Consider the following 11,953-nt stretch of genomic DNA (forward strand, 5'->3'; position numbering starts at 1 on the left):
TGCTGAATTCAAATATCCTCAGAATCCTAGTAAAGTGTCTTTGTTTTATAGTTTATTACAGAGAGTTCTCCTCACAACTTATGCCCAAATAGATGTAACCCAAGGAGCCTCACTTTCCATAGGTTACGCAGACATAGAGCTTAAGAACATAGGCATATAACAAAATATATTTAACTATCTTTGGTGGTCAAGTTAATTATAATTAGCAAATTCAATAAAAGTTCAGATCAAGTTACAAATGTGAGTATATGCTTTGGAAAAGTAAAATTAGGATAATTAGTAACATTGTAAGAATAAAGATTAGTACTAATATGAAAAATTACCCATCACACTGCCAAATTTACAATTTTGCCAGCACATTACACATCAAAAAAGAATGTATTCCTGACACTAAAACATCCTGGTTTTTACAGTTTGGAGAGATAATATTCCTCATATTTGGCTCCAAGAATAGTTATTTCTCCTGTACAAAAGAAAAAAAGATATAAAAAATTAAATTTTGCACTGCTAGTGGGATTACAAATTGGTAAGCCACTATAGAAAAGAGTATAAAGGTTCCTCAAAAAATTAAAAATAGCCCTAGCTGGGTAACTCAGTTGGTTGGAGCACTGTCCCAGTGTGCCAGGGTTATGGGTTCAATCCCAATTGGGACACATACAAGAATTAACCAATGAATGCATAAATAAGTGGAACAGCAAGGCAATGTTTCTCTCTCTCCACTTCCTCTCTCTAAAAATCAATCAATAAATATTTTAAAAATAAAAATAATTAGTTTTAAAAAATTAAAAATTGAACTACCTTATGACCCAGCAATTCCACTGCTGGGTATTTATCTGAAAAAATCTAAAACAGTAATTTGAAAAAATATATGCATGCCCATGTTCATTGCAGCATTCTTTACAATAGCCAAGATATGAAAGCAATCTAAGCTTTCACTGACAAATGACTGGATAAAGAAGATGTGGTACATATATACTCAGCCATAAAAAAGAATGAAATTTTACCATATGCACAACATGGATGGACCTACAGGGTATTCTGCTAAGCAAAATAAGTCAGACAGCCCTGGCTGTTGCGGCTCAGCTGGTTGGGCCAAAGCTTGACAGTTCAATTCCTGGCCAAGGCACATGCCCCGCTTGCAGGCTCAATCCCCAGTAGGGGGCGTGCAGGAGGCAGCCTAGTGATGTTTTGCACATTGATGTTTCTCTCTCTCCCCCTCTCTCTTTAAAACTCAATAAAAAAGTGAAATAAAAACCTAGCCCTGACTGGTGTGGCTCAGTGGTTGCAGTGTCCGCCCTACGCACTGAGGGGTTGAGGTTTGATTCCTGATCAAGGGGACATACCTGGGTTGCAGGTTAGATCCCTGACCCTGGTTGGGTTGTGTGTAGGAGGCAACCAATTGCTGTGTCTCTTTCACATCGATGTTTCTTTCTCCCCCCTCCCCCTTCCACTCTCTCTAAAAAAGCAATGGAAAAAATATCGTTGGGTGAGGATTAACAAAATAAATAAATTTTTAAAAAATAAAAAATAAATAAGTCAGACAGGGAAAGACAAATACCATATGATTTTACTTATATGTGGAATCTAAAAAACAAAATAAACAAATAAAACAGAAACTGACTCACAGATATAGAGAACACACTGATGGTTGCCAGAGAAGAGGGGAATTGGGAGGACGGATAAAACAGGTGAGGGGATTAAAAAGTACAAATTGGCAGTTACAAAATAGTCACAGGAAAGATGATGTGTTGTGGAATTGTGCACCTGAAACCTGTATAATTTTGTTAATCAGTGTCACCCCAATAAATTCAATAAAAAGTAAAACAATGCCTCACTTAAAAAAAAAAAGTCATGGGGCCCAGCTGGCAACGCTCAGCAGTTGAGCATTGACCTATGATCCGGGAGATCAAAGTTCGATTCCTGGTCAGGGCACATGTTCGAGTTGAGGGCTGGATCCCCAGTTGGGGGCGTGCAGGAGGCAGCCAATCAATGACTCTCATTACTGATGTTTCTATCTCTCTCCCTCTCTCTTCCTCTCTCTGAAATCAATAAAAATGTATTAAAAAAAAAAAAAAAAGTCATGGGGATGTACACAGTACTGTATAGGGAATATAGTTGATTATATTGTATTAACTATACATGGTGCTGGTATAATGTCTAATCATTATGCTGTATACATGAAACTAATATAATAATGAATATCAACTATAATAGAAAAAAATCTCTTTAGAGATATATATCCTGACCCAAGAGATATATATATATATATACACCTCACTAAAAATAAGTAATAGCCCTGGCCTGGTGGCTCAGTTGGTTGGAGCTTCGTCCTGTACACCAAAAGACTGCAGGTTCGACCCCCGGTCAGGATGCTTAGAGGAGGTAACAATCAATGTTTCTCTCTTGCTCTCTCTCTCCCCTCCTCTCTCTCTAAAAATCAATAAAAATATATCCTCCGGTGAGGATTTAAAAATTAAGTAAACAATTTTTAATTAAAATTTTTCTTGTGACTACACCTCAAAAAGGAGAGCTGCCAACTCTATCTTAAGGAACAAATTTTTCTGCAACAGAAATTTCATCACAATTTCTTGCATAGACTGCTTGTTTCTGCTGACAATATATAGTTCTCACTAAAGGTTTTCCACATTTTTTTCCTCTGCATTTTTTAAATCATTTTTTAAAAATATTTTATTGATTTTAGAGAGAGAGGAAGGAAGAGGGATAGAGAGAGAAACATCAATGAGATGAGAGAGTAATACCACCCCCATACTGGGGATGGAGCCTGCAACCTGGGCATGTGCCCTGACCAGGAATCAAACGGGTGACCTCTCAGTTCATGGGTTGATGCTCAACCAATGAGCCACACAGGTCAAGCTTTTAAATTATATTTTAAAAGCATCATCAAAACCAAACATATACGTCAATATTAAAACCCACAAAATTAGCTATTACATACCTATATAGGCATCTTAGTAAAGTACCTAATTGCTTCATGAGAAATTATGTAGTATATAACAGAGGAAACATTTGCAGTGGAGGCAGGATAACCTAGATCTGGGTGGAAATCATGGCTCCATTACTTGTTAGCTATGTGACCTTGGGCAATTTCCTTTTCTCAGTCCGTTTTCTCATTTGCGAAATGAGGTAATTCCAATCTTATGAGGATTAACTGTATGTGAAATGCCCAGCACAGAGCCTGACTCAAAGCAGGAGCTCAGGAATCAGTTACTATTATTACTCGTTGTTATTCATGTAAGCTTCTTAAAGGCAAAGCATACTTCTTCCTGTAATTCAACTGCAGCCTGTATAATTGAGAACTGAAAAAGTAAAGGCAATAAACATCAAAGTTATAAACGAGGATCCGGTGTAATATCAGTTCAACACATGCCTCGATTGGACATGAGACATAAAGTAATAATGATGACCTTCAACGCATATCAAAATGAACAATGTCCTGCCCTGGCCTGTGACTCAGTGGTTAGAGCATTGGCCTGCACACTGAAAGGTCTTGGGTTCGATTCCTGGTCAAGGACACATACCTGGGTTTTGGGTTCACTCCCCACCCCCCATCAAGGCACATGCAGGAAGCAACCAGTCGATGTGATGTGTCTCTCTCACATGGACGTTTCTCTCTCTCTTTCTCTCAGTCTCTCTCTCTCTCCCCACTCCTTCTTCCCTCCCTTCCATTCTCTCTGAAAAGCAATGGAAAATATAACCTCATGTGAGGATTAACAAACAAACAAAAAAGTGAACACTGTCTTTACTTTTATAAGCCATTCTAAAAGGAGATGAATGCTGTCTGTGTACAAATCACTTACAGGATTACTTTAATTCATTCTACAAATACTTCTTGAATATCCATTAGGGGCCAGTCATTATGCTAGGCAATGTGCCTATGATGGTGAGCAAAAGCAGACACAGTTCCAATCCTCATGGAGCTTCTGATCACAAGTTCAGAGTGTAAACTTGTGATAAGCGATGTAAAGAAGAATACATGATACTCTGAAAGCCAGTAACAGAGATCTAACCAAACTGGGGACATCAAGGAAGGCCTTCCAGAGAAAGTGAAAGCTGAGAGCTGAAGGATGAAGAGGGAGTTAGCAGTGGAGGGTATTTCCAGACAGAGGAAAGCTGGAAATGGGCAAGAGGCAGGATCAAAAGACCAGTGTGCCCGGAGCAAAGATGAGGTGTGAGAATTAGCGAGGGCTCTAGTTCACTCAAGGGCTTATGCACTGCAGATCATATTCAAGAGTTGTAATGACCCCAAGAGCAATGAAAAAGCCACTGAAGGGTTTTATAAATATTATTTGGGGGGCGGGTAGGCTGAAGGGAAGATGCAATCAGATCTGCAGTTTGCCTTTGGCTTCTGGAATAAGAGCTAAAGAATGTAGATGGGTCGGGTAGAAAGCAGAAATTCTGTCAGGATATGACAGTAGCTTGGGGACTTGGATGATGGAGGTGGTGGTGGAAGAAGTCAAAGAATTCAAGACATATTCAGAAAAACCTGATGATGTATAATATACAGAGGGTGAGAGAGAGTAGTGCCCAAGAAAACCTCTGGGTTTCCAATTGATGTGACTTTATGGGAGATAGACACCATTCAGGAGGGATCTGCTCCAGAAGCATCTGTACAGCAATTTCCACACCCCAAAAAAGGCATTTCAATTTTGCCTTAGCCCAGGTTTGATCCTCCCTCTACTTTACTTTTGAAACAGGGTTCCAAAAGATTTTTTGCTACTTCCAAAAATCAAACTGACTCAAAAGTACAAGATTTTTCCAACACTGAAAATATTTCAAAGATTCTGCCACAGCTTTGAAATCAATTCCAAATGAGTTCTAAAATTGGTTTGAGCAATGGGCTAGCATTATGGAATGAATGTGTCATTTCCTATGATGATTACTTTTATAAGACTAACACTCATTTGCTGCTTAAATATTTTAAAGAAATCTTAACAGTTAAGAGTACTCCTACATGATATTAAAGTAAAATATGAAATTTCACCAGGCATTACAATAATTGGAACTATGCTGCATTTATGTTTGTGCTTCAACATTTTGAAATGCCAGTAGAAAACAGTTGTTTCCATTCAGTCCTTGTTAATACCCTTCACATTCATTGGATATAAACAATTTTTACTAACCTACTTTATCAATACTACCAACACATATTTGCTTTCCTTGGTTTTAATTTTTTAATTTGCAACCTAATGCTATCTTTATAGTGGAATACTGATGCCATTAAGTCTTAGAAACACAGAAACTTCAAATCTGACAAAGCCCCCCAAAAATAAGTGAATGAAAGAGTTTTGCCCCTTTAAAATCAACCTAATACATCACACCTTAGTACCAAAGTATTTCTCTAATTCGGGCAGGATGGGCTCCTTGGCCTCCTTCTTGCACTAGGCCCTGACTAGCATTTTATTAATGCTCAACTGCAGTTACCAGAGTGTTACCATGGCTTATACAAAGCAGCAAAATTCTTTTTTTCCCCATGCTGATTTTATCTCAAAATATCAAAACGCCAATATGAAAAATGTCATCTCCACAAATGAGAAAAAGGCTTTTAAACAATCAGATCTTAAACAAACCCATTAACCAATACTGGTTTGTAAAACCGGACTGTCTCCACACTAAAAACTGTACTATCAAATGAGGTTCTTGGGAACAAGGGCTGGGGAGCTTGAAATGGGTGACCATCTTATTTCAGATTTTTATTAAAACATGGAATCAGACCACATGGCTCTGTCTGAGCATAGCGAAGGCAGGGTATGAGCAGAGCCAAGAAAGAGGCAGGGGAAAAATCCGTAGGGCTCCCATCTTCCTCAGAAGGTGTGGTCCGTCTGCCCCGCAAAAATGTGAGAGGGGGTTAAAAGGCCCGGTCTTCCCTCGCCCAAGCCCTCAAAATGACACCAAAAGCCACTTCCTTCTGGGAAATGACGGTCATAAGCGTTAAAGGACAATGGAGCTCAAAGTAGGCTCCGGAAAGATGGAGCCCGGAATCAAATGGAGTAGGGCAGTGGGCGTGCGGAAAGGGAAGGTCCAGGCCCGAGACTTCGAAAGCGTGGGAAGCCCGGACCTTCCAGAATGTGCCCGTAGGCTGCCACGGCGCCGCACGAAGCCCGCAGGGCTCGTCTGGAAACCTAGGGCATCCTCCCAAGGGCAGATGGTCTCCGTAGGAGCCCTGGCCCCCAACTGTGGCTTTTCCTGCCCTAAAACACACAAACCCGCACAGAAAAGAAGCAAAACCTGTAGAGGAAGGAAAGGCCAGAGGCAAGGAGTTCTGCAAACTTGGGGGGACAGGGGCGGCCTGGGGGGAGGGCGGGCCATTTCGAGAGAGGGCTACGTGGGCGCAGCTGCGGAGTCTCGCGGCGCAGGCCCCAGGGCTGACACGCCCCCCGCCCCGGGCCCGCTTACCTGCTCCTCCTCCAGGGTCAGCTCTGGCGCCATGTCGGCCTGGGGCGCGGTCGTCGGCTCCATCCCGCCGCCGCGGCGAAAGAGCCCGCTCGGGAGCGCGACGCCCGCTCAGCAGCCCGGGGCCGGCTTGTGCATGCTGCGCCCGACACCGCTGTTTCCTCACCGAAAGACTCCCAAGTGTCGCTGTCTCCTAGGCCGAAATCCTTGTGTATTTTCTCCTCTCCCGGAAAACAGTGCAGGCGAAGAGCTGAAAGTCGATTGGGAGGGAAGAGGAAACGAACGTTCGGCCTGGTCGGCGGCGCCCCGCTCCTTCCGAGCGTGACGGGTCCTGGCCACCCACCCGGCCGCCTCAGCGCCGCTCAAGCCACAGCGAGGGACAGGGTAAGAGACAAGATGTCGCGCCCCCTTTGCGACTCACGGCCACCCCCGCGGCTGCCCGAGCCCCCTGCGGCTCCATTGAGAAACTGCGCGTGTCGTTCACTCATGGGCGGGCTGCGAGCAGGGTCAGCCGAGCGGGGACGCAGTCCAGGAGGGGGCGACAGAGAGGAGCCCGGGGCGGAGTTCTAGCTGAGGGAAGCCGGGCGGAAGGAGAAAAAGGGGGGCGGGGTGTATGTGAGGAGGTTTAAGTTCCATGGACGGAGAATACAGTCTTTTAAAAACGAGCAGCTGACTTGCACGTCTCCGCGGTCACTGGCCGCTATGACCAAGTGAGGAACACACCTGTTCCCGTCGCTTCCAGACTGCAAGCCCCTGCGAGGGCCCGCATGCTCAGGTGGAGAACAGCCGCATCACCTGCGCCCTGGCTCTCGCTCCGCCGCCGTATCCGAAAACTCTTCGCAAGGCCCTCGCAACAACGGCGTCGGATTTGGGAACCGCATCCAGAACGCCTCAGCTTCTGCATACCTCTGATTTTCCCGCAGGCAGTACTACGAGTGAGGGTCTTAATGCGCGGTTTGGGCCAATTCGGGAGTCACAGGAAGGCAGGGCATTCCAGACCCAAAATAGATAATATAAAAGGGCTGAAGCCGTGGAGAGCTTGGGAGAGACCCAGCGGACGGTCTTTAGACAGCTGAGGAAATGTTCCGTCGAGGACTTTAAAAGCAGCGTCTGATCTCACCTCATTTTTGCATCATTGCAACAGGAACTTCTGTTGCCTGCCCTTGGTTAGAGAAGAAGCCCCTGGTACTCAGGGAGGCTATTTTACCCTTTGCACCAATAAGGCTGACTCTGAGTTGCCTTCTTAACCACTTGCAGGAGTTATAGTTTCAGTATTACAACCTGGCGCTCCTCTGGAATATTTAGCAAAAATATTTATATGCCAGGCCCTGGGGTTACTTTCACATTCGAATTTGGAATGATTCCCTAAGCTATTATTATGAAGTGAAAAAAACAAGGCTCAAATAGTGTGCATTTTATGCTGTCACATGTATAAAGAAAAAAATGAACATACGTTTGTAAACTTATACATAATAAAAGCTTTGGGAGGACACACAAGAAAGGTTCAGTGGTTGTCTCTCAGGAGGGAACTGGGAATCAGGAACAAAAGGGATAGGGAGACTTTTCCCTATATGGTCTTTTGTACATTTTAAGTTTTTTTAACTTTTTATTGAAATACACATACACAAAAGGTGAAAATGTAAGTATACAGCATGATGAACTTTCATAAACTCAACATACCCATGTAACCAGCACACAGATCAATAAGTTAGAACATTCCCAACTTGCCAAAACCCCCATTAGTCACTACCCCCAAGAAACTACTCTCCTCAAGAGTAACCACTATCTTGGTTGTGTGTGTAAGTTTCCCATGTGGATGTATAACCTTTTACAAAAAAATTTAAAATAGTAACTTAAACAAATACAGTTGACCCTTGAATAAGTTGGGTTTGAAGTGCACAGGTCCACTTACATGTGGAAAATACTGCAGAGTTTTTCTCCCTAAGCAAGCAAATGGCTGTAGGACTAAGCTGGAGGAAGAAATGGCAGGACCTGAGTAGTGCACTGAGTAGACAGACACAGGAGAGGATGGAGTCTCTCAACCCACTATTTACAGTTTTATAGTTGTTTTGCCCAGTGATCTTTGGTATACCAAGATTTATCCAAAGTCACACAGCTAATTAATTAGTATTGAGCTAAAACTTGAACCCCAGGCATTCTAACTCCTAGTGCAGGCATTGGGCAAGGATAATTAATAAAGGGAGAAGTTTAACAGAGTGGACCCTGGAGAGAGAATTCAGCAGCGTTTTTAGAGACTCAGCTGCTTGTAGGGGCCTGTCAGTGTGTACGAGAACAGTTCTCAGAACTATTGCCTATCACAGTCCTCAAAGGACAATGTTTGGAAGTTTCTGAGCAGAAATGTGGGTAACAAAACCAAGTGCAAGGCAGCTGGCTGGATTTGCTCTGAGAGATAAATCTTAGGATAATCAGTACCAAGGCTTGCCTATAACTGCAGGTTCAAACCAAGGAAATCAAGTATGGTACTGTAATCCTGCTCTATCAAATCATAGAGATGCAAAATGGTTTGTAATAGCAAAAGAATGGAACAACATAATGGCCTATCAATAGGAGAGTCCATAAAACAAATTGCAATACATGCAAACACTGAAATAATAAGTTCACATTTATTGTGTCTGTACCACATGCTAGACACTGTTCTAAATGACTTTCATTCATCTACTCTTACCATCATAGTATGAGATAGCTGAAATTATGATCCTTATTTTATAATAAAATATGTATAAGGTAGATCCATATGTACAGATATAGCCTTCTTGCATTTTTAAGTGCTTGGCTGCAGGGCCTCTGAAGTAAGGCTAGGGTAGGATTGGGGGAGTGTAGGTGACAAAAATCACATTTTTATTAGCATGAGGGTAGAGGGAGAAGGAAGAGGATAAAAGGAATCAAGTACAAGTTGGTAGAAGGAGACTAGACTTTGGGTAGTGAACACACAATAGATTATACAGATGTTGTATTACAAAGTTGTATACCTGAAATATATGTTATTAACCAATGCTTCCCCCAATAAATTTAATATAATTAATTAACATGAACTGATATCTGAAAGTAGAAAATAAATTATAAAAAGGGAACCTTGCAGGGAGGGGTTTTATGGTTTGTATTTTTGGTTTTTGCTTTATAGGTTTCAGGTCTCTGTCTAGAAAACTTTTCTTCTTCTTCCTACCTTCTTCACTAGACAACTCTGACTCATCTTTAGGGTCTCAGCTCAAAAGTCACTTCCTCAGCAAGATCTTTTCTGGCTACTTCCTAAACTGAATTAGACTCCCTGTTATTCTCACGGCACTCATTTTTTACCAGAGAGCTGATCATAATTTGCAATTGTGTACTTGTTTATTAGCCTAGTGTCTGCCTGCTTTCTGAGACTGTAAGCTCCAGAAAGGTGGGAACCACATCTATCCTGTTGGCCCCTCTACCATCAGTGCTCAAAGCCTAGTATCTAGTAGGCAGGCCCTGTATAAATGTGTGTTAAGTGACTAAATCAATGAAGACAGTCATCTTAACTCAGAGGCCTGTATCTTACAATTTTTCTCCTGCCTTCTTTATATCTGCTCTTGTCTAAGAATAGAGAAACTTCCAAAGCTGTGATTGGAATTTTTTGTTGTTAATCCTCACCCAAGGATATTTTTTCCATTGATTTTTAGAGATAGTGGAAGGGAGGCAGGGAGAGAGAGAAACATCCATGTGGGAGAGACACATGGATTGGTTGCCCCTGGCACGCACACCAATCAAGGCCAAGGGATAGAACCTTCAACCCAGGTACATGCCCTTGACCGGGAATCAAACCCTCAACCCTTCGGTGCACTAGCTGTTGCTCTAACACCTGATTGACACCAGCCAGGGCCTGGAATTTTATAACCTTTTTCCAAAAACAACTTTACTTCTTTTTTTAAAAAATTTATCTTTATTGTTGAATGCACTACGGGTGTCCCATTTTTCCCCCCAATTGACCCCTTCCACCTCACTCGCACCCCCTCCCCAGGCCTTCACCCCGTTATTGTCTGTGTGGATGGGTTATGCATATATGTATATAACCTCTTTGGTTAATCTCTTCCCACCCTCCACCCCCTTCCCTCGTCCCTCTGAAATATGATTGTCTGTTGCATGCATCAATATCTCTGGATCTATTTAGTTTGTCAGGTTCTTTTGTTCATTAGCTTCTTCTTAAAGAAGACCCTTCAACATTTCATGTAGTACTGGTCTGGTGGTGATGAACTCCTTTAGCTTTGCCTTATCTGTGAAGCTCTTTATCTGACCTTCAGTTCTAAATGATAGCTGTGCTGGGTAGAGTAATCTTGGTTGTAGGTTCTTGCTTTTCATCACTTTGGATATTTCTTGCCACTCCCTTCTGGCCTGCAAGGTTTCTGCTGAGAAATCAGCTGACAGTCATATGGGTGCTCCCTTGTAGGTAACTAACTGCATTTCTCTTGCTACTTTTAAGATTCTCTCTTTGTCTTTAACCTTTGGCATTTTAATTATGATGTGTCTTGGTGTAGGTCTCTTTGGGTTCCTCTTGTTTGGGACTCTCTGTGCTTCCTGGACTTGTAAGTCTATTTCTTTCCCCAGGTAGGGGAAGTTTTCTGTCATTATTTTTTCAAATAGGTTTTCAATTCCTTGGTCTCTTTCTGCCTCTTCTGGCACCCCAATAGTACGAATGTTGGGCCTCTTGAAGTTGTCCCAAGAGACTCCTTACACTGTCTTCATATTTCTGGACTCTTTTCTTTTTGCTGTTTTGACTGGGTGTTTTTTGCTTCCTCATGTTCCAAATTGCTGATATGATTCTCAGCGTCCTCTACTCTGCTGTTGATTCTTCATTTCAGTTCATGTAGCCTTCATTTCTGATAGGTATTTTATTATGCCTATCACTTGTTTTCGTAATAGTCTTACCAATCTCCTTGAGCATCATTATAACCATAATTCTGAACTCTGTATCTGTTAGCTTGCTTGGTTCTATTTCATTTAGTTCCTTTTTTGGATATTTCTTCTGTTCTTTCCTTTGCGGCATGTTTCTTTGCCTCCACATTTTGGCTGCTCCCAGGTGTTTGTTTCTGTGTGTTAGGTAGAGCTGCTATGTCTCCTGGAATTTGTAGAGTGGCTTTGTGTAGTAGATGTCCTGTAGGGTCCAGTGGCTCAGCCTACCCAGTTACCTGAGCTGGGCCTTCTAGGTGCTCCCCTGTGTGGGTTGTGTGCACTAGCCTGTTATAGTTGAGCCTTGGTTGCTGTTGGCGTCACTGGGAGGAATTGACGCCCAGGCCAATTGGCTGCGAGGACCAGCTGCAACTACAGCCAAAGAGCTGCTGTGCTGGAGACACCCCTATGGAGCAGGATTTACTTCAGTGGAGCTTTGGTGTTCACCAAGTACGCCCCTTGAGTGTGTCACTCGTGGATGTGGTAGGGTTGTAATCCAGCATGATCGAGTCTGAGCACCAGGTGCACTGTCTCTGGGGCCTCCCAGGAGGTGCAAAGTCAGCTTCTGCCAGTGCCTTGCCCAGGGCGACCTAGCATGAGCTACACAGCAAACCGT

At 42.8% G+C, this 11,953-nt stretch overlaps 1 protein-coding gene across 2 annotated transcripts in view; it reads right to left on the reverse strand.

The window, feature by feature from the left end:
* PTPN9 (protein tyrosine phosphatase non-receptor type 9) overlaps positions 1-8,046 on the reverse strand; it is a 110,097-nt gene extending 102,051 nt beyond the window's left edge. For both annotated transcript variants that reach the window (XM_081157249.1, XM_081157248.1), the window contains exon 1: positions 6,415-8,046. In XM_081157249.1, the coding sequence (XP_081013375.1) occupies positions 6,415-6,477 (63 nt within the window). In that variant the 5' untranslated portion in view covers positions 6,478-8,046. The remainder of the gene's footprint in view (positions 1-6,414) is intronic.
* Between the last annotated feature and the right edge of the window lie 3,907 nt (positions 8,047-11,953).

The sequence above is a fragment of the Miniopterus schreibersii genome (assembly GCF_964146895.1).
Source record: "Miniopterus schreibersii genome assembly, chromosome: 1".
In the NCBI taxonomy this organism is placed as follows: Eukaryota; Metazoa; Chordata; class Mammalia; order Chiroptera; family Miniopteridae; genus Miniopterus; species Miniopterus schreibersii.